Source organism: Rhipicephalus microplus, chromosome 2, assembly GCF_043290135.1.
Source record: "Rhipicephalus microplus isolate Deutch F79 chromosome 2, USDA_Rmic, whole genome shotgun sequence".
NCBI classification, from domain to species: Eukaryota; Metazoa; Arthropoda; class Arachnida; order Ixodida; family Ixodidae; genus Rhipicephalus; species Rhipicephalus microplus.
The window spans coordinates 22,842,290-22,865,763 of record NC_134701.1 but is presented as its reverse complement, the minus strand read 5'-3'; the positions used below and the strand labels follow the sequence as shown (position 1 = coordinate 22,865,763).

Below are 23,474 nucleotides of genomic sequence, written 5' to 3'. Positions count from 1 at the left end.
GTAAAAACTGAATGAAAGAACTGGTTATATCTGTTGGCTTTATCTAATTTTTCAAGTGACGATAGTTGAGTGGTGAGCATGTTCTTTTGGCGAAAGTGGTTCCAAAATCTTTCTGGATTACTTTTGAGAAAGCTAGGGAGTACAGTATTGAAATAGTGTTGTTTGACTTCCTTGGATTTTTGTATAAAGTTTTTTGTGGCAAGCGCAAGTCTGGCGGTGCTAACTAAGTCATTTCCGGCAGCCTTGTTAACTTTCCGTAATCTTTTGCGTTGGCGCTTTGCGTGTATTACTTCACGAGAAACCCACGGGTTATCTTTTAATGTCTTTTTCAGTTTGATGAGAACAAAATTTGTTGTACAGTGTGACACTATGTCTTTAAAGCGCAACCAGACAGCATTTACATCAGTGAAAGAATCTGAGGCCACTGCCAAAAACTCTTGGTATTCATTAGCTAGATAGGTTTGTATGCGGTCGTCGTCAGCTTTGTCGAAATTCATTATAGTTTGGGCAGCAGTTTGTACTGATATTTTATATTCTAGAGGTAAAATACACATCGGAATATTATGGTCAGATATTCCTTTTATTACCTCAATCTTCACCTGTTCTAAGAGAAAATTGCTACTTAGTAAAATGAGGTCGAGTATACTCTGACACTCGCTTTGCTCTCTTGTGGGGCTTTCCATGATTTGGCAAAGGTTAAAGTTTAACATCATGTCGAGAAGGGTTTCTGAAGCCTTTGATTTGTACTGCATAGTAGACCAATTAAAGTCTGGAAGGTTAAAGTCACCCATGAGAATGACGCGGCTGTTTCGAGCATGCTGCTGCAAATACTTTTGTATCACAATAATGCATTCATGGCCACATGCGGGACTTAGATACCGCCAACGACCATGCTTGTGCCATTTGCATTAATCTTACAAAAAACTGCCTCGGCATCAGTTACCTCTGGCAGAATGACCAGTGGGATTGATTTCTTTATAGCTAAGGCTACGCCTCCACCACGTGATTGCCTGTCTTTCCGAAAGAGTACATAGTTTGGGGGAGTAATTTCATCACTCGAGACGGGCGGGGATAACCATGTTTCAGTCATTGCTACTATATCTGGTTCACGATCGAGCAATAAGTTTTCAAATGGCTGTACCTTATTTAAGATACTTCGAGCGTTTATGTATAGCAGAGTTATTTTTTCTTGAGCTGGTTTTGCCAAGTTCCTGGATGGTACGCATCCTTTTTTCTTTCTTCTACGCTCTCGTACTTTTTTGAGCTATTTTTTCATGCTTTCGTATTTCAACTTTGTCATTCTTTTCGACATCCCAGATGTAAACACGGTTATTAATGAACAGCTTGTTGTACACTAACGACACCTTGTCTTTGTTTTCATGGTTTTGCTTAGCACTGTCCCAGAGTTTCTTGCGGGTTTCTCTAAGTTATCGTGAGAAGTCTTCTTCTATCGAATAATCCGTATTTTTCAGCTTGAAACCGTTTTTGAGTATAGCATTTTTACTTCTTTCGTCAAGTAAATTAGGTATGACTGGCCTCGTCTTGTTTGGTCCTCTTCTTCTTAAGCGATGTATGCGCTCGATGGCCACAGGTTCGAGTTCAAGGGTTTCTGTGATTCCCTCGTTTACGACCTCTGCAAGCGCTTCGCTAGTTTCACCTTCCGCTTCTGGTATACTATAAACTGTAGATTAGGTTTGACCTGCTGCGGTTTTCTAGGTCATCTATTCTCGCTTTGAGGCTTTTAATTACTTTATTCATGCCATCTATTTGTTCTTGGCATGCAAGGACTTCAGCTTCAAGTTTCGCAGTGACATCAAGCTTGCAATCTATATCTGCTAGACGCTTTTCTTTGATATCTTTAATGTCCGAAGCTATTTCGGTAAGTTGTGTGGCGATTTCCTTCAAGTCAGGACCATGGTTGTTTTCAATATCTCCACCCATCAGCAGTAGCTGCCTAAGAGATGTCATGCACAATTCATACACAGCACTACACTGCCATTGGCACAGCAATACCAACAAGAAACGGTCACTTGAGCGGATGCATTTTCCAAACTGCTTTCTCACCTACAAAATGTAGGTGAAGGGAAAACTTGAACCCCGCATGTCGACAGTACCGCCGTGCCCAGTGACAGATGGTCCCCCGTGGAGCAGATATATGGCAGGCGGTGCAGACGCAGGGTGGCACTCTACAGCAGGTAAGTAGGTGCATGTGCCGGTGGGCTGATGCAGCTGATAGTCCAAGATCGGTGTTGGCATCGTCGATGCATGGTTGTTCCGTGCTTGCTGGTCCAGCGCAGTCGCAGCAGCCCCGGCAGTGCCGAGGCGCACATCGCCTGAGCCGATCAGCAGGCCGAAGACGAACTGCAAAATGTAGGCAAAGGGACAATTTGGGAACCGCATGTTGACGGTACCGCCGTGCCCAGTTTCTCTGGGAACACATACAACGCACACAGGCCCTATGAAAACCTATGCAAACTGACCACAAGTGCTCAGGCGCCATTGTGTAGCAGCGATGACAATGCATCTGACTCCTCTGATGGCAGTGCTAGTGCTGCATATGTGGTTTCCATTTCATGTGATTACAACGTACAGACAATCTTTGTTCCTGTTTTCACTTTCATTTGGCTTTTTTACGGCCCCCTTCCCTTGCATTCCCTCCTCTAGGCAAGCTCTTGTGCTCTTTTGTTCTCTACTGTACTCCTGTTGGAGAACTGCACAACTAGAATACGAATGGACGAACTTATTTTGTTGCTTTCCTTGCTGCTAAAGCTGACTCTTTCTTCACCTACTGGTTAGGCTTAGGGAGTTACCAGCTTTATGTGTGGACCTTTTGCAGTCATCTCGCTTTCTCCCTCCATGTAGCAATTCGATTTCGGTTTGCTTTGAGTCTTTGTGCTAAGAAGTTTTTTTTTTTTTTTTGCTTTCTCTAGTTTGCCTGAATATGCCCATAAAGTTTGTTGCCCAGACTTCCTGTGGTTGTTGGTCGCTGCGAGAGTTCATCATGACAGAAGAGGCCAGTTAAGTGGTTCGTCTTAAGCAGATTTTTTTTGCGTTGAGTCTACGAGAAACCAAACAAACATTCCTGTGTTGTTCATCTTAAGTAAGAATTTGTCTCAACAGAGTTCGCCATAAAGGGAGTTTACTGTACTTGTAATGTAAATGTGAAGAAATAAAAGTTGACCAAAAAATAACTTGCCATGGGCAGGCACTCAATCAACGACGTTTGAATAAGGTGCCCAATGTTCTAACACTGAGCTATGGTGGTGGTGGAGGAGGAGGAAGAAACTTTATTCAGAGAGAAAAAAAATAAAAAAAAATTGAAATGCAGGCAGTTTGGTCGGGCCCTCAGTCCAGGGCTCCGCTGGCACGAGCGGCTCGCTGGACCTGGTCAAGCAAAGCTATTTGGCTCTGCTTGTCCTCGTCCGCAAGCCATGCCTCCCACTGCCTGTGAAACATGTGTGGTTGCTTCGTGATGTGTGGGCTGTCGATGTGTGTGGGCCTCTGGGTGCACTCCCATGTTATGTGGCTGAGTGTTGGTACTTGTGAACACCACGGACAGGTGTCTTTATATCTTGCGGGATATATTCTACTTAGATGGTACAAATTGGGAAAGCTATTGGTTTGTATGCGTCTCCAATCCCTGCTTTGCTGGCTATCCAAGTCCTTATGTGGAAGCCCATATTCCTTTCGTTGCTTCCTTTGTTGGAGGAGGATGTCACGCGAATTGGAAAGAGGTTCAACGTCGTGGCCTGCCGTCACTCGGTTGGTGATGCCTCGAGCTATACGGTCTGCCACGACGTTCCCCTCCAAACCTTCGTGAGCAGGACACCATATAATGTGATGGTCTCCTGTTATGGGTTTATTTAAAAATTTATACGCTATTTTAGGTAGCATTCCTCGGAGAAACATTCGGCATGCCGCCTGTGAATCGGAGAGCACAACCACTGATTCTCCCCTGATTTCTGCGTTGGATATGGCTATGGCTATTGCTGCCGCCTCTGCCACTCGTGTGAAACAAGTTTTAACCGACGCCATTGTGGTGTGATTTTGTGCTACAATTGCCACTACATGTGACCCCCTGCTCGCTTTACTTACGTCTGTAAAGACGGCTTCTGAGCTATTCTGAAATGCTTTGCGTAAGGAGTCTGCTCTCGCTTTCCTCCTTCCTGCGTGATACGTCGGATGCATATTTCTGGGAATAGGCGCTACAGTTAAATGTGTGCGTTTTTCCGCATCTATTAGCACCGTTTCCTCGTCACAATATAATGGTCGCAATGTATATCCCATCTTTTCCAGAATTCTTCTCCCATGATAGCTTGAATTGAGCCTTTCCTTTTGAGATAAAAGCACCGCATTCGCATACTCCTCAAAGGTATTGTATATGCCCAATTTCTCTACCCTCTCGGTTTTGGCATTTTCCGGAATCCCCAATGCTGCTTTGAATGCTTTCCTTATTATTGTGTTTATTTGCTTTGTCTCCTGGTTTGTCATTGTCTGGTACGGTAGCGCGTACGTAACTCGGCTGATCACAAATGCATGAACGAGTGCAATGGTTTCTTTCTCCTCTAGTCCCATTTCGCTGTTTGCTATCCGCCTGATCATCCGGGCCACATTCGCCGTGGTTCCCCGTAGCCTTTGTAGTGTGTATGACGTTCCCGAATTTCCTTGTATCCACATGCCAAGCACGCGTATTACATCTGCCTCCCTGATTTGTCTCCCATCCAGCAGTACTGCTACCGGTATTAAGTCCTTTTTCTTTGCGTATCTTGCCCTAATTCTAACCATTTCAGTTTTTTCCGGCGAGCATTGCATTCCTGCAGCTGTCACGGAAGCTTGCATTTTATCTACTGCCTCCTGGAGGGCGTTTTCTTTGTCCGCATAAGAGCCACCCTTTGTCCATAAGGTGACATCGTCTGCGTAAAGAGCTGCTCCTAGACCTTTTATATTTTCCAGCTCACATGCGAGCTTTCTCAGGCCGATATTAAATAGTATCGGGGATAGCATGGCTCCCTGGGGGGTGCCTCTATTTGGGTAATCGAAGGTTTCAGATGTAACCGAGCCTAAAGAAATGGTAGCTTTCCTGCTTGTCAGAAATGACTGGACATACTCATATATTCGTTGGCCGCAGTTAATCGATTCGAGGCCTTCCATTATCACCTTGTGTGATATTGTATCGAATGCTTTCTTGATATCTAGTGCTAGTACGAATTCGTCGCTTGAACCTCTGTTTGGGTTCATGACGTCATTTTGCAACAGCAGGAAAACATCCTGGGCCGATACATGTGGTCGGAAACCGAACATATTCACCGGTAGCAGACCCTCTCTCTCTACATAGTCTGTCAATCTAGTCAATATTGTTTTTTCAAAAAGCTTACCCAAGCATGAGGTAAGGGAGATTGGTCGGAGGTTCTTAATATCTCTTGGTTTCCCTGGTTTTGGTATTAACATGATGTTTGAGTCCTTCCATTCTACTGGAAGGTTTCCTCCATTTACCCATACCTTTTCATTAAAGAAATCCGTGATTCGTCGAAGGGCCGCATCACTCAAATTTCTAAGCATAGAGTTTGTTATTTTGTCTCGCCCTGGGGCGGTATTCTTTTTGAAAGACTGGGCCGCTGCATAAACCTCTTCAAATGTTATGGGAGCGTCTAACTCTGGTTGTTCTTTTCCTGCATATTTGCCATGTACCACTTCACATGCGTCTTGTCCGACATATAATTTTTTGACTTCGTAGATAAGTGCGTCATCGTTACCTTTAAATTCATTCTCCAGAATTCTTAAAGCCCTGTTCGTCATTGTTTTTGTTGCCCCTGGATCGAGCATACTCCTCAGGATGTGCCAGGTCTTTTTGGTTCCTAACGTCCCTCTAAGTGAGTTACTAAATTGCCTCCAGTTACTGTTATTTAGTTGACGTGCGTAGTCATTGGCTTCCTGTGACAACTGAGCTATCCTTATCTTCAATTTGCGATTAAGCTTTTGCTTCCGCCATCGCTTTGTGAGGCTTCTCCGCGCGTCCCACAAATGTAGCAGGTGCTTGTCGACTGCTGGGATTTCCACGCTTGTTTCTATTTCCTTTGTCACTTTCCTGTGTGCCTCCTTTATCTGTGTCACCCAGTTACCTAGATCTATTATTTCCCCTTGGTCTCCTACGTTCTCCCTAAATTTGTTCCAATCAGATATTGTCGCTTTCCCCATTCTTCTTGTCGTGGCGGCATTAATAGTTATTCCGAGAATGTAGTGGTCGCTTCCCAAGTTTTCTCCGAGGTGCGCCCATGAGACGTTTCCTTCAGAATTTGTAAACGTTAAGTCCGGTGACGTGTCTTTCGTTAAGCTATTCCCGACCCGTGTCGGTAGGTCTGGTTGTGTAAGTTGGCAGAGATCATACCGTTCAACAAGGTCTACAAGGAGTTTGCCCTTAGGGCTGTCCTGCTTATATCCCCAATTTCTGTGTGGCGCATTAAAATCCCCCATGATAACTAACCTGTCTTTCTCTTTCAATAAACCCATCGCATGTGCTATAATGTTCTCAAAGTCAGCTCGTCTCTCCTTAGGTGGGCTATATATATTGACCCCCACTGTTTTTGGTCCTCCACGTTTTTTGGGCCACACTGTTATTATCTGGTGTTGCACTGCCTCATTACTCACGTAGCTGACACTCAATGCGATATCTTTTTTGGTAAATGTCGCCACTTGTGGGTACTTTGGGTTAACATGTCTTATGTACCCTCTCAGATTTATCTGAAATTTGCCTACTTCCTGAAGGCAGATTATATCAGGAGGGATTGGAGATGCTCCAATAAATTGTTTGAAATTTTCAAGTTTTGTTCTCAATGAGCAGCAGTTCCACTGCCATATTTCCGTTTGCTCGGTCTTTTTATTGTTACGGTGTCTAGCCATGATTGGTATTCTCGGAATCTGTTATTCCACTTTCTTTAGGTTGTCTGGTGGGGGCACCCGGGCTCTGACAAGATCTCTTGCGAGGATTCTGCGCCTGACTCAAGTCGCTTATGGTGCGTTCCATCTGGCCTAGTTTGGCAAAAACAAGTTGAATTTGTTGAACTAGGAACGCTATCGGCGGTGTTTGTGGTGGTTGCGTTTCCACGGGCTGCGCAACGGGCTGCGAGACAACAGGTGTGCTCGCCGGGCTTTGTGTGTTGCTCGACTGGTTTAGTAGTGACTCCAGGCGCGCCATTCGAGACTTAACCTCCTGTAGTTCTGTTCTAAGTTGTCTGTTTTCAGCTATTACCCGCTTGTATTCTGAGTGTTCTGTGATCGTTGGTGTAACGGGTTTATGTTTGGTAGTGGGAGATATGGCTTGCGCATAGCTTACCGCGTCCGCCTGTGGGTTGCTATGTGCAGGACACGCCCCCGGTGGCTTGCTTCTCGGAAGGGCTTGCGCGTTCGGATTGTCCTGGGAGATTGCTCTCGGCGTCGAAGTCGACTTTGGATGCCGCTGTCCTGGTTGTCCTGTCTCCACGGCACGGTTTTTCGACGGCGTGCGGGTTCTGGAACGGCTCTTTCGGGTCCCGCCTCGTCCGTACTCCCATTCTGATTCCTCTTCCTCCGACTGAAACCAGCGAGGGGCTGGCTTGTGTGGTTTTTTGGGTGGTTTCGCTACTTGCTTGCGAATAGGCTTGAGGCGTTTCAGACAACTGCGGTCTCCAGTGATATGGTTTCCCGTGCAAATTGCGCATGTCGGAGTGCAATTATGGTTTACTTCGGGGTTGCGCATTCCACAGGTATGGCACACGGGTGAGTCTGGCTGCGGACACACGTCGGTGCGGTGGCCAACCGCCCCACACGCTCGGCAGAATTGGACGGTGTTACGAAAAGGAATACACTCCTTCTCACCTCCTCTGTAGTAAACATATCTTGGTAGAATGTCCCCGAAGAAAGTCAAGACGGCACTCTGAGAGTCTCCCAACATCCGAGCGTCGACCAGCGTCACGCTCTGGGTGCGAAAACGGATGCTCACTTTGATGGTCTCAGACGGGGTGTGCGGCTCTATACCGTGAATAACACCTTTTTTGGTTCCTTCACCTGCCGTAACGTAGACGTTGACCGGGTGTGGTCTTCCGTTGATATTCAAAGACGTGATGCCTCTCATCGCCATCGCGACGGTCGTGTCTGGAGTCAACGCTAGCGCAATGTTGGACCCCGGTCGGATGCGGAGAATAAACTGATCCCACCTGACTTTTCCTTGGCAAGCCTCCACTATAGCGTCGGAGATCGCTTGGGTGGTCACATTCTTCAGAGGCAGTCCCTGGTGAGGTCGGAAGACTACTTTCAGATCGTCCTTGGGTAGTGCTGGGGGCCTCCGTCTTGTAGGTCGACCCCGGCGCTTTGGCTGGTTGTCCGTCGTAGGTCTGCTGCCTGCGGAGAAGTCCCCTTCTTGTTGAAATTTGCGCTCCTTCGCCTGTTTCTTCTTCGCTCTGAGCGATTGGGATATTTGCCATCCCTCCTCTGTGCGGTCGGTCTCCGTTGGGGCGGAAAAATCTGCGGCGGCGTGCGTGGACGCCGCGTTGCAGTTCCCAGGCAGTGCTGCTTCATCCCGGTTTTGCGCGGCAAAGTCCATGACTTCTTCACCCAAACCTGGTTCGGATTGTCGTACGGACGCTGTTTGCGACTCCCCAGTCGAGTCCATAGCCGTCAGCAACCGCGGCAACGCCGTGGTTGTCGTCTTCGGGCGAGCGTCTCCCGGCGTCGTCGCCGCCGCTCCTCTACTGGACGCTAGAGGTAGCGAAGGCTCCACATGGGCGAACGAAGAAGTGGCCGTAAAAACAAGAAAAATGGTCCAATTTCAGTGAAACTGGAGTCCACCGATACCGGAGCATCTCCCCTACACGCCTGTGGCAATTTCTGGACGATTCAAGGGTTGAACCGTACAGAAAAGACAAGAACATACGGAGCTCGATGTGCACGCGTCTGCACTCATCGGCATCCCAGCAGCGTCTCTCCATGGTGGTGGTAGTCCCTCTGTTTACTTTATATGGTATATATGTGCATTTAAACGGGGGAGTGCCAATCAGTGCCACCTGTTGTCCTTATGGCGAGTGTGGAGCACTCTTTATCGGACTGTTTGGGGCCACGTAGCACACGAACTTATGACGAGCTGGCTATTAACCAGTAATCCCTTGCATACTACCTGAAGACATCGAGTTTGCCAGGGACCATTTATATGCACATATATACCCTATAAAGCGGACAAAGGAATGACTGCTGTTTTAGCTCAGTAGTCAAGCATTATTCGAAGCAGCACATCGCTTCGAATAATGCTCGACCATTGAGCTACAACAGCAGTCATTCCGCCGTTCGCTTTGATCACTTCAAATAGTGGTCTCCGCCAGTGGCAAGTGATATCTTCGTGCACTTTTTTTGCTTTCTTGACGTTTACATTATACTTAATACTAACAATGCCCTATACTTTACTTGGCATCATTGTTTGTTAGTTCCAGTAATATTGTGTCCAACAAAGAAAACAGGTTGTTGCACTTCTTTCCGGTGTCAATACATGTCGCTTTGGGAAAAGCTCATGTAGTGCACTCAGGAAAGGTTTTGTACATGAAAGGTTTGCTACCTTGATGCCTGCATTGCCACAGGCATCAATGTAGCAGAGCGCAGCTCTCGATTGTATATCGGCATGGTTGTACGTTTTTTGGTGTCTCCACCTGCATGCATGAGCTAGGAGGTTTTTCATTACTAGAATGATTTCATCTGATCAAACTACTTGTCAACACATCGTCTTGCCTTGTCTCTTTCCAAGGGCTCGCCTCTTTCTGAGTCAAATTTTCTACCCTTTGTGCGTGCCACAAGAGACGATTGTCAAATGTCTGCCCAGGACGAGTTCCACTCCCGCCTGCGCTTTGTTCGTCGTGGACTGGTGGCCATGGCATCGGGCGGGGCCGACGACAATGGCAGCCAGTTCTTTTTCACCTTGGGCGCCTGTCCTGACTTGCAGAACAAGCACACCATTTTTGGGAAGGTACATAGTGTAGCAATTGCTGCAGCGAGAGAAAACCTGTTGTATTAAATAAAGCGGAATTTCAGTGAGAAAAATGCACTGCCTGCATTACTGCAAAAGCAGTAGATAACATTGCCCAAAAGAAAATGGATAAAAACATTTCTATAGATAGAGCAAGTTAAATGTCAAGAAATGTTAGTACTCCACAAAACAGAATTCCAGGAACTGCCATATAAACACAATATTGGTGAGCTCCCTAACCTTGAAGCCGAAAAATGAAAAAGAAAAATCAAGCACAAAACTTTATTTTTTTGAGCTATCTCACTCATCTAAACCATGGAAGCTCTCATCCAAGGACGATTGCTTCTCACCAATTGCATCGCGCCAGGTGTCAGGGGTACGGAGATGAATATTTTCATTTATCATTCTCTGGTGCCAAATGAAAGGTGAAGCCCTCAAGACTTCGGAAAAAGTATCGCTAAGTGTGTGTGTGCACCCTGAAAAAGTATTTAACTTGCACTTTGTTAACCTATTTTTAGTTCCTGCTGTACTCTGACATCACAACACGTTATGAGATGCTCCTCACATGGTCACACGTGATATTGTGTAATTCTCACGGTCACTTTGCACCATGGCTCCATTGGTGATCCAAAGGTGGCCATTGTGGAAGTTCTGTCTGGCACTGGACGTCATTACAACTGTTGGCATACTGCCTTGTAAAGTCACCAGAATTCATACTGTAGCTTGACATCAAGCTATTGTTGATGTCAGCAGTTGCTCCGCTGGGAAAAATTACTTCAATATCAAAATAAAATATCTTTTCAGTTCAGCGTTCGCTGAGCCTCATACTAGTTTAGATACAAGAAATTTTTTATGGCAGAGTAAATCTAGCTTCGCAAAATAGTGTTCATTTTTTTGAATTTTTAGTAGAGCAGTGCCTCCTGAAACCATATTGGTGTTGTGTGTTAAACATTTTAATAGCATAATGGCTCTGCTATTGATAATCTCTTGTGCTATTGCAGGCACTTCTTTTGGAAAGCCTCATGATATACAGTTATAGCTTAGCGGGCTTAACGGGATAGCAGGCTTACCGGAATAGCAGGATCAAAATGCATTCATGCAGTATGCTAAGAGACCCAAACATGTACTGTCCATACACAATTTTCCAGATTTAGTGCTACTGTATTTGCGTGGTCTACGCAGTGTATGTAAAACATGGCGATAGTTTTGGATGCCCACTTCGAACGGAATTCAGCATTGGTAGGGATCGATCCACTTCCTTCATAGCTAGCAACTGTGAAAAATAGCTTCACTTGCCTTTAGGTAGCTTCGACGAGTGAGTATTACAGATAACTTAGCCTAGATTTTATTTTTTTTAGACCGCTTTCTATTTCGAACATTCCTAAGCCTAACTAGGAGACCGATGTAAACAAAACTTCAACATAAAGGTTTGCGCTTCTGGTCTGGGGTTCATATTTATTTTATTTTATTATTGCTTAAAAAAAGGAGTAGTATTGCTGCGTGTGGGGATACAAGCAAAAATTTTTAGTTTTTTTCTTTTCAGTCTTTTTAGTTTACTTACCCACTGATAGGTGACACCACCGACCCAGCTTGGGTACGTAATCACTACCCCACCAAAATGTAGTGAGATCTCGGCAGCACATGTTTGCGGCACAGTAACATTATTCCCTTAATAATGCCCACTATCACGCTAACGCTAAACTATAATTGTCTACTATTTCAACATGGGAGAAGGACAGATGTATATCAGTGCATGCTTTTGCTTGCCCTGTTAATGATTAAAAATTACAGCCGATGTCTTTCCAGTCATTGTTGCTTTCTCATATACTTTTCTGATTATCTTGTAATGCACAGAAGATGAAATGTAACTGTTGCATTTCTCTTCCAGACATCAATTTTCAATTCTTTTGGCACAGCATTCCATTTATGTGCTGTAAGAAAGTCTCAAAAAGAAAACACTGTTCTTGCAAACTTTTGAAGCTTTTGGTGAATTCGTGAATATTTTTCAACACTGTAGCTTTGCAAAATCTTTTATTCTTTATCCTGTCCAACAATATGACCCATGGCCTTTTTTTGCTAAAGTGTGGATAGCTGCGCCAGTTATTATGGATTCATTGTAGCAAAAAGCAGAAGAAAACGAAATGGACACAGAAGCGGAAGAGATAAAAATGAACGCCAACTTTCCACCGAGATTTTTTTATTGAGAAGAGAAAAATATATACATACAGCAGCCCTATGTACGGTGCATGCACAAGCGAAAGATTTTTTCATGCCCTTTCTTGCTGAACAGCCCAGGCACACTAACATAGCGAATGCTTCTTGTTATAGCAAAATACCAAATTCCTTAATCACGTAGCCTCATCAATGCTCTGCTCTGACTCTGCTTGCGACAGTTTAGATATGTGTGCAGCCTCTGCAAGTTCTCGTCCTTTCTCGTTTCTGTGTTTGAACAAAATGGAAGTGACAATAAAAGTGAGCATGTGCCCACACTGGCGGCAATGCGGTGACAAGTGTGAACTTGCCGGACCTTTTAAGGAATTGTGGTGCTCCCTTCACTGCACATTAAGGCACCACCCACGTATGCACAGTGCCACGACAAAAGTATTGAATAAACAACGTTGAATCAGCAAGATACGTAGCTATAGGCATGATTTACATTGCAACCAAACCTTGAAGCGATCCTCTTATTTTTTATGTGGTGATGTTTTCTCAGCGCCATGGTTAACCAAGGTTCATAACATCACAACATTTTGATCGCAGCACCATAAAGCCATCACAAGCATTGCTTCCACTTTATAAGTTGTGCGGCATTGTCTGACGACATGCACGGTAGGCATAGTGAGGACTAAGTCACCCAAAGCACCCCCATCAAACATAACCTGGCGCGACCAGTAAGAAAAACAATGGTACGCTGTGCTAAGCGAGCAGCGGCAACACGTGACAAAGCTCAGATGTACTTGAACTGAGCAGATCACTCGCTCTACTTCCACAGCATACACAGCTCGTAGTGCAAGAATCGCTGTGTCGTGTTTTTCCTTTCTAGGCTTTTTTTAAATCTGTCATTGCGAAGCAAAACAAAGCTAAAGCTCTGTTTATAACTTCTCTGAACATGACGTTTCAGTGATATCACACGTTAGTGCCTATGGCAGCCATTACTGCCACTTGGTCGCTTAAAGAGAGACTAAAGGCAACTATTCAGTCGACGTTGATTGTTGAAATAATGGTTCAGAAACTTCTAAATGTTACTTTTGTGCCAAGGAAGTGCTTATTTTGAAATTAAATCACCTTTTAGTGGTATGCATTGGATTATAGCACTTCAAATTACTCGCCAGACAGTCTCACGTCACTGTTTCTGTGTACAATGTTGCCCAGCTTTACTGCGCAGCCGTTGGCACTAGTAGCAGCAGAACAAAAGCAGTGCGAGCCACAGCAGAAACAACAGCTGCCATTGGCTCCGAGATGGCAGACGTGTTTTGGTTCAACTGGGCCCCGCTAGATGGCATGACCTGTCCAGTGTAACCAAACGAAAGATGAATTTAACTAGTCGCGCCACTTCCCATAGTTACGTTCGGCTGTTCTTTTTTTCATGAATCAAACGGAAACAAACAAGCAGCATTTTATTACGTCTCTGATGCACGAAAAATTATTTATTTAGTATGGCTAGTTAAATTACTAGTGATTAATTGTAGGCAGTTCATTTGATGTCGTCGAGATCATTTTGAGAATGTCCTCTCGTAGCGCATGTGTTGATGAGCATTTAATCTAATTTTTCGGTAAGTAGCGCACTGCTGTTGACAATATTGTCACTTCAGAGGTTGTCGTACATTGAGCTTTCACTCTCACGTAAATTGTTATTTGACTTTATTGTCCCTTTAAGAGCCTAAAAAAAACTGTGATTTCAAACGGTGTCATTAATTATATGCTGGATATTGCGCCAAAATATTTAGGGAACGGCATTCCCAATTCTTATTGAAGCGGGAAAAACTGCTATTGGGCAGCTTAAATTAAGACACTTAGAAAAGACAAATATTGAGAAAAGGCCGCTGAAATGAACCTGAGCTTCTTCAAGAAAATGCAGAAAATTTGCTGCAATTTTATACATACACTGTCTCGCTCACAAACTTTAAAATGTGGCTTCCCAATATGATGTATGCGTTTTGATCTTGCTTCAAAACAAGAAGAGAAACATATATACATACAGCAGCCCTACGTACGGTGCATGCACAAGCGAAAGATTTTTTCATGCCCTTTGTTGCTGAACAGCCCAGTCACACTACCATAGCGAAGGCTTCTTGTTATAGCAAAATACCAAATTCCTTAATCACGTAGCCTCACTAATGCTCTGCTCTGACTCTGCTTGCAACAGTTTAGATATGTGTGCAGCCTCTGCAAGTTCTTGTCCTTTCTCGTTTCTGTGTTTGAACAAAATGGAAGTGGCGCTAAATATGAGCATTTGCCCACACTGGAGGCAACGCGGTGACAAGTGTGAACTTGCCGGACCTTTCAAGGAATTGCGGTGCTTCCTTCACTGCACATTAAGGCACTACCCACGTATGCACAGTGCCACGACAAAAGTATTGAATAAACAAAGTTGAAGCAGCAGGATACGTAGCTATAGGCATACTTTACATTGCAACCAAACCTTGAAGCCATTCCCTTATTTTTTATGTGGCAGTCTATTTTGGTGTACAATCTGCTAAACTTGTTTTGAAGCAAGATCAAAATGCATACATCATAGTGGGAAGCCACATTTTAAAGTTTGTGAGTGAGACAGTGTATGTATAAAATTGCAGCAAATTTTCTGCATATTTCTTGAAGAAGCTCAGGTTCATTTCAGCGGCCTTTTCTCAATATTTGTCTTTTCTAAGTGTCTTAATTTAAGCTGCCCAATAGCAGTTTTTCCCGCTTCAATAAGAATTGGGAATGCCGTTCCCTAAATATTTTGGCGCAATATCCAGCATATAATTAATGACACCGTTTGAAATCACAGTTTTTTTAGGCTCTTAAAGGGACAATAAAGTCAAATAACAATTTACGTGAGAGTGAAAGCTCAATGTACGACAACCTCTGAAGTGACAATATTGTCAACAGCAGTGCGCTACTTACCGAAAAATTAGATTAAATGCTCATCAACACATGCGCTACGAGAGGACATTCTCAAAATGATCTCGACGACATCAGATGAACTGCCTACAATTAATCACTAGTAATTTACCTAGCCATACTAAATAAATAATTTTCCGTGCATCAGAGACGTAATAAAATGCTGCTTGTTTGTTTCGGTTTAATTATTGGAAAAAAGAACAGCCGGCCGTAACTATGGGAAGAGGCGCGACTAGTTAAATTCATTTTTCGCCTGGTTACACTGGACAGGTCGTGCCATCTAGCGGGGCCCAGTTGAACCAATGATTGATTGATATGTGGGGTTTAACGTCCCAAAACCACTATATGATTATGAGAGACGCCGTAGTGGAGGGCTCTGGAAATTTAGACCATTTAGGGTTCTTTAACGTGCACCCAAATCTGAGCACACGGGCCTACAACATTTCTGCCTCCATCGGAAATGCAGCCGCCGCTGCCGGAATTCGAACCCGCGCCCTGCGGGTCAGCAGCTGAGTACCTTAGCCACTAGACCACCGCGGCGGGGCCCAGTTGAACCAAAACACGTCTGCCATCTCGGAGCCAATGGCAGCTGTTGTTTCTGCTGTGGCTCGCACTGCTTTTGTTCTGCTGCTACTAGTGTCGGCGGCTGCGCAGTAAAGCTGGGCAACATTGTACACAGAAACAGTGACGTGAGACTGTCTGGCGGGTAATTTGAAGTGCTATAATCCAATGCAGACCACTAAAAGGTGATTTAATTTTCAAAATAAGCACTTCTTTGGCACAAAAGTAACATTTAGAGGTTTCTGGACCATTATTTCAACAATCAACGTCGACTGAATAGTTGCCTTTGGTCTCTCTTTAAGCGACCAAGCGGCAGTAATGGCTGCCATAGGCACTAACGTGTGATACCACTGAAACGTCATGGTCAGAGAGGTTATAAACAGAGCATTAGCTTTGTTTTGCTTCGCAATGACAGATTTAAAAAAAGTCTAGAAAGGAAAACACAACACAGCGATTATTGCACTACGAGCTGTGTATGCTGTGGAAGTAGAGCGAGTGATCTGCTCAGTTCAAGTACATCTGAGCTTTGTCACGTGTTGCCGCTGCTCGCTTAGCACAGCGTCCCATTGTTTTTCTTACTGGTCGCGCCAGGTTATGTTTGATGGGGTGCTTTGGGTGACTTAGTCCTCACTATGCCTACTGTGCATGTCGTCAGACAATGCCGCACAACTTATAAAGTAGAAGCAATGCTTGTGATGGCTTTATGGTGCTGCGATCAAAATGGTGTGATGTTATGAACCTTGGTTAACCATGGCGCTGAGAAAACATCACCACATAAAAAATAAGAGGATCGTTTCAAGGTTTGGTTGCAATGTAAATCATGCCTATAGCTACGTATCTTGCTGCTTCAACGTTGTTTATTAAAAACTTTTGTCGTGGAGCCATGTATATGTGGGTGGTGCCTTAATGTGCAGTGAAGGGAGCACCACAATTCCTTAAAAGGTCCGGCAAGTTCACACTTGTCACCGCGTTGCCGCCAGTGTGGGCACATGCTCATTTTTATTGCCACTTCCATTTTGTTAAAACACAGAAACGAGAAAGGACGAGAACTCGCAGAAGCTGCACACATGTCTAAACTGTCGCAAGCAGAGTCAGAGCAGAGCATTGATGAGGCTACGTGAATAAGGAATTTGGTATCTTGCTATAACAAGAAGCATTTGCTGTGGTAGGGTGCCTGGGCTCTTGAGCAAGAAAAGGCATGAAAAAATCTTTCCTTTGCACATGCACCGAACGTAGGCTGCTGCATGTATATACGTTTCTCTTCTCAATAAAAAAATCTCGGTGGAAAGTTGGTGTTCATTTTTATCTCTTCCGCTTCTGTGTCCATTTCGTTTTCTTCTGCTTTTTGCTACCATGGGACTTTTCTTGCTCATTGCATGGCTCTATGTTAGGGCATTGCCACATTTAGTTAATGAATATGTTGCACACATCATTTGTGTTTGGACATTTTCTGGTGTCACTATACCTAAGAAGCTTCAACACTGATTACAATCCAGACATTTTTCTTCTGGCTATGTATGGCATAAAAAATTTAAGTAGAATGTAGACACTCATATCAGTCACTTTTACATGTTCTGGCTGTCATCCAAAGTGTTTAAAAGTCACACGCCTATCAGCCTCTCACTGTCAACGTAAGCTGCTACAGTAACGACTTTACAAAATCTGGCAACACTGGCTGGACCAAGTAGAAACAATTGAAAGAAGCTTGCAGAGACGTATGTACCTGTAGGGAAAATAATTTCAGGTGGTTTAGCATCATTTCTTTTTGTTAAAGAGGTTCATCTGCTGGGATCCCTGATCCCTGCTATTCCCAGGTGGTTGGCGAAACGCTGTACAACATGCTGCGTCTTGAGGAAGGCCTGGTAGACTCGGAAGACCGGCCACTGCATCCACACCGAATTGTCTCCACACAGGTTTGTTGTAAGCTGACATTTTGATTCAGACAGCATAAGAATAAGACCCGGTTTTTACAGCAGGGATGGGAGTGTTCTGTATAAATATCTCTTCTCTTTGATTGTCAATGATTTCCAATGGTTGCCTTGCACTGGATTGCATGTGCTTGTCCACGGCAGACTTGAAGAGAGCACTTCTCATGTGGTGCACTTACTATTACTGCAACTCTATTGTAATTAGGTTTTTGGTTACGATGATGCGATATTGACCAAAGATGCCTGTTGAAGTCCATACATTTCTGCGGGGCCAAACTTTTGTGAAGTTCGCGAATAGAGATTCTGTGGTTGTTCAGAGAAAAATTTTCACCCTTTGGAAATTTTTCTATAAGACACCGTGAGAGCACTTTGTTCACTTTCCCCAGTAGTAGTCGGGTGAAGCTAAGGTCTATTGTGCGGTCAAAGCAGTGAAGATGAAAACGGAAGCAAACGACAAACTTTTGGGGCAGTCCTACTGTGGCTACCCAACTAACAAAAGCATGTTTGCTTGGAAGGGACACAAATCAAAAATGGGATTTTTTGTGTATCACTAAACTAATATTTCACAAAACTGAAAACACCGCTTTTACCACAAGAAGCTACTTTGCAAGCAAGAAAGCACACAAAGAGACAATATGTGTAGCGGAACTACCTTCAAAATACGACACCAAATGCCATGAAGTCACAGATTCTGATAGCATCTACTAGGCTACACGTAGTCTCTAATTAGTCAAAATTAAGTGCATTGTCCACTTAGGGGGCCGTAGACGTGCATATCAATTTTCTAGAAATTTTGTTCAGCTAATGTCACCAAAATACAAAAATACTCTATGAAACCCGTGACATGACGTGCAGATAATTTGGCATAAAATTTAAAGAATAGGACTTTTAGTTTGATGTTTAAGAGATAGGGGGTGCAAACACAGACACAAGAGAGCAGCCAAGCCTCTCGTAATTAAACATGAATATACTTACCAACTAGCTTGGCCCTGTTATTCAAAGCTTTACCTTGGTTTTCTGATTTATTAGTAAACATATGATGGTAAAATTAATGTCATTAGAGTTTTAAGAGCAGAATTTGTCAATGAGCCGACCTATTGTTTCACTTTAGTGTCTATAATGTGGCAAATGATTGCGAAGCCTCACACGTGCTTGTTAGTGCGAAGCCTCACAAGCAAATCTCGATTTGCACCACTCAATGCAATCTCTCTCTCATGTTTAGAGCTTCTTGTGTGTCTTCTAGTGGTGAGGTTATGGAATTACATTCCACAAAATGTTCTCATCCTGTGTTGCCTCCTTCTGGATGGGTTCAACGACCGCACTACAATCAGTTGCTGGTGATGCTCGACGATTGGAGACTTTGGTAAGGAAGTCTGTGCAAGAGATTCAGCATTTACTCAAGGCTACACTTGGCGGCATTGCATGAACGCAGACAATCAAGCACATCTTTTCATGTGTCAGCAGCAGTTATAATACGAGAAACCAAGTGCTAGACTAGACCTTTTTGGTTGGCCGAACGAGAAGGCATCTGGCCTTTGAATCCTTGCCCTGCGTTGACCTGAACAGTGAACTAGCAGTTGTCTGCCCAACCGCAGTCTCACCGTGTGCCTTACATCCAACGATTCACTACTAGACCTACAAAAGTGCAGCTCCCTCTCCAGGTTCCTCTAGGTAACTGCCTGGATTTCAAGGTTTGTTTCCGCAAGGGAACCTGCACAAGCATGCGTTTGGTAAGTGGCGTCACCATGGATTCGAACCAACTCGTGAGGGGGGGGGGGGGGGGGGGGGCAAGTCGACGCTAAGTGCTCAGTGCTAGTAATTTTAAGGCCTTTATACAGCCACCTACCACTATCATTGTTCACGTCACCTCACCAATGGCCTGGTGCTCTTTGGCCATCAAATGGCCCTTGTGCCTTAAAATACTACAAATCATCATCATCGAGGTTTGTTTTCAATGTCTCCCGAAACCAGCCATTCTTGTCTGTGCCGCTGACATTTTTGGAAATAGACAACACTGAGCAATACTGGCTCAAGTTTGTACAGAAAACCACGTTCCCAGCAAAGGTTGCTACATGTTCCACGGGCCAGCCTTTGCCATGAGGTTCCCGTGTTCTGACCCTGCGTATTGATTAGGATTGGTTGCTCAGAGTTGCAGGCCGCTTACAGGAACGTGATGGAACAAAGGAGCTTAAATCCCAAACTTATTACCAAATGACCTCGTGTTTACGAGGCTCTTTAAATCTGTGACATTTGTCTGTCTTCTACATGCTGGGGTTGAAGATACACTTCTGGAATTCTGATTAAGGTTTTGGATTTCGAAGGACAAACGAACCGTTAAAAGGGTGCTTCAGTCGTGCCTGCCATGCCATCGCCGCCATTTCCTTCCAGCAATGGTCCCATCTGTGCGCTTGCTGAAAGACTGCATAACTTTGGTATTATTATTGTTCGACGTTACGGGAGTATACTTCCGCGACCCACTCCACTGTAGTACTGTTTTACTCAACCGTCGACGAAACTTCATACTACAATTTTCTTCTGGCAGGGACACGGATGGTGCACCTAGAATTAATCTCGGACATGACAGTTCACATTCATGCCTTTCGCTGATTTACGTCTAGGCGGAGCGTTCTATGCACCATTTATTTGGACAACGCCAGCACCTTTCGCAGCCGTTTCAAACAACTGTGATTGCTGTCTAGTGAGACCATACAAACCCATGCAAGTGCCCACCAAATCAATTGGAAGTTCATCACTAAACTAGCTTTGTGGTGGGAAGGTTTCTGGCAGCAAGTCATCTGTACAGTTAAGGGTACACTCAAGCACCGCCTTGGTCAAAGCAGCCTCGGTTACGAAGAGCTGCTCACTGTGCTGGTTGAGGTGGTAGTAATCGTCAGCTGCCACCCTCTGACCCAACTCGTTGAGAACATCGAGGATGCAGAAGGACTAATGCCATCTCGTTTTTTAATCAGCTAGCGTGTTGTGGGACTACCAGCAAAGACAAGCGGAAATTTGTGTAGTTTCACCACGCATATCATGCAAAAGAGGGTTAAATACAGAGATGAGCTTCTGCACTGACGGTGGACACAGTGGCAGAAGTACTATTTACTTCCCCTGCACTGTGCCCATCTCTAGCAGCCGCCGTTTTCGTCACAGCTGCGCGTCGGTGACTTGGTGATTGTTAAGGACGACAGCGTTCTAGCGCTACAGTGGAAGCTCGACAGAGTGGTGAAGTCATTTCTGGTTAGAGACAGCCTTGAGAGGTACTTCAAGATCACGTTCCCGAATGGCCAGCATGTTTGTCGCGCCACTCAACAGTTGCATACGTTTGAGGCAGGCAACTATGCTGTTGCTCCAGGAGGATGTTTAGTCTGTTGTGATAATAAATTGGTGGAAAACGCCATGCTGCACACAAGACGCCCAAAGAAGTGACAGCAGGGCAGGACTATGAGTGAGCATGCAAACAAAAATAAGTTAGCCCCGTATCTGAATGTTTCACTGTAAATGTCGTCGAAATACGATGGTCTTGCGTGTAGAGAGAGTGAATAAAACATTTATTTGATGCTCTGCTCGAAAAACATCGGTGAATTGTATTCTGGAAGCTCTGCGTTGGAGTCTCGATCCATGCTGCGAAGGTGAACGAGCGCATCGAGGCACGTTAAACACGAGCGCTATCTGGCAGTTATCTTCGAAAACAAGGGAAGGCGTGCGCCCCCCCGGAGAAAGATGCGTGCCTGTCTCGGAGGCGATAAGGTGTAGAATGCAAAGCGACGGGCACGTGCCACCACCGTGCCGTCTTAGCAAAGCATTGGAAACACTTGCCTTTTTGGGCATCGCGTTGCCCTGTCAGCGCAGCGTGATAAACGCCACGGTCCTTAGAAATACTTATCTGTGCCTTCTCTAGTATTAGAACACATATAAAAAAAAAAAATAACGTGTTGTTATCGTGCCTCAGATATGCGGAATAATTGCTTTTTAATTGACAGTCGCACAAGTATGAACACTGAAACTTGAGCAATATTAGTGGCAGAGTATCGTTACGGCAGACAAACAGACAAATACACAGACAGACAGAAAGACAGACCAAAATTTTGGCGTTGAAGGTCCCCAAGAAAGACTATTGTCTTTAAAAAATGAAGTGTTCATCCAGGGCAACACGTGTGTCAGTCTCGTCTCTGTTTCGACACACAGCAAACTCTAGCTACAACAGCACATACTTCATAGTTGTGTCCGTAGGGTCACCTGCTCTACGTTGCATACACTAACCCAGAAATCTTGCCTGTTTCTGAAGCATGGTCATGATGGAAAACTGAAAAACATTGTTCCACGAGCATGGTTTGTATAATTTTTGGCATAGTTTATGGTACAGCAATTCATATGTGACATTGCAGAGCATTGCTAACAACCCTAGATGGCTCCCTGCTTGTAGGTGGGCTGCTGCACAGAGCATGCCAGAAGCTTTCGTTCACTCCCCCACTGCAGCAGCACCTACATGAAACGTGCAGTGCACGTTTCATGTAGGTGCCATTGACACAATGCTTGATGAAGCATGTGATTTCAGAGGTACCACTGTTTATGAGTTAGTGAAGGCAAAGTAAAATATACATTTGCAGAGTGGACTAAGTGGGCAGGTATCATTGATGATGTTGGCAGAACTTCCAGCCAAACCAGTCGCTCTCGAGTCGACCCTTACGACTCAAGTTACGACACTGCTCGTGTGTGCTTCTATGTTGTCCATGTTGTGTCTTCCACTGTGCAACTGAATTCAAGCATAGAGCAAAAGTGGGACCTTATTTCTTGAACTGCCTCATGAATTCTGCCCTCATTTGGGCCGATTGTGATTTGCAAAGCCCAAGTGGTTGCTCAAGGACTCCACCAGCAAAAATATTTTCTTCTTTAGCTGCTGTTACTTTCTGACCATTCATACTGTTTGTCTTTTGCAGTTGCTCTTAGTTGTGAATATTGTGTACAGGTTCTGGTAAACCCTTTTGATGACATCATTCCCCGCAAGGTGTCGAAGAACTCGGCTGCAGAGCAGCAACCTGCACCGACTTTGTCCACGTCTGTAGCAACCAGGCAAGTGCCTGCCTCTTTGGTTTTAGGACTTTCCTCCCATGCGATCGATTGTAAGCTTGAAAGTGTGTTTGCGTTTCATTGTTCCCATTACAGTTTAAGTTCACTTGCTGTACAAGTATGAGTCACCACTGCAATACCAAGCATCCTACTGCAGCAGCAAAACAGTTCAACTTCAAAGTGCCATATAGTAAGCAAAAGTGCAGAGATATAACAGCAGGGTTTTCACGATTGGTATGTACAAGTGGTAGTTATGGCTCTTGGCAGACAACTACAAATGGGACGCACTAGGCATCAACGATTCATAATAAACTTTGTGGCACGCTTGCAGTGGGACGGCATAGTTGCCCAGTGTAATGAAATGCTTCAGCATGTGGCCATGCCATGCTTCCCAATCTTACTAGGTAAGATTGGGAAGCATGGCATGGCAGCATGGCAGTCTCTTACCCGTAAGAGACCACATCATGACAGTGCTGATGTAGCTGTTTCTGATATACAGTCTGTGATTTATCATTTCACTTGCATACATCTCCACTTGGGAGGCTCCTAAGCAATTCAGAGGTAAAAATTTAGTTGAGATGTTGCAGTTTTATTCTCTGAGCTAACGCATCTGATGATGTAAAGCTAGCTTCGCCCCATGTGTTCTCTCTTTGTGGTGCCAGGAGAATGAGTGGTAAGCTGATTCGACGTCCATTCTTCTTCCCTCTTCTTTTGCCCATGTTCGTTAGCATGGACAAAAGGCCTTTATTGCAAAAAAGATAAGCAATAGCTGATGCCTTCGTGAGACTTGAGATGAAATACTATTGTGTTCAGGCATTCCATTTCTCCTT

At 44.5% G+C, this 23,474-nt stretch overlaps 1 protein-coding gene across 2 annotated transcripts in view; it reads left to right on the top strand.

Moving 5' to 3' along the window:
• The window catches only part of LOC119169175 (spliceosome-associated protein CWC27 homolog), a 199,570-nt gene that overhangs the window by 36,143 nt on the left and 139,953 nt on the right, over positions 1-23,474 (top strand). For both annotated transcript variants that reach the window (XM_075886293.1, XM_037420284.2), the window contains exons 3-5: positions 9,839-9,982; positions 17,461-17,559; positions 22,544-22,647. In XM_075886293.1, the coding sequence (XP_075742408.1) occupies positions 9,839-9,982; positions 17,461-17,559; positions 22,544-22,647 (347 nt within the window). The remainder of the gene's footprint in view (positions 1-9,838; positions 9,983-17,460; positions 17,560-22,543; positions 22,648-23,474) is intronic.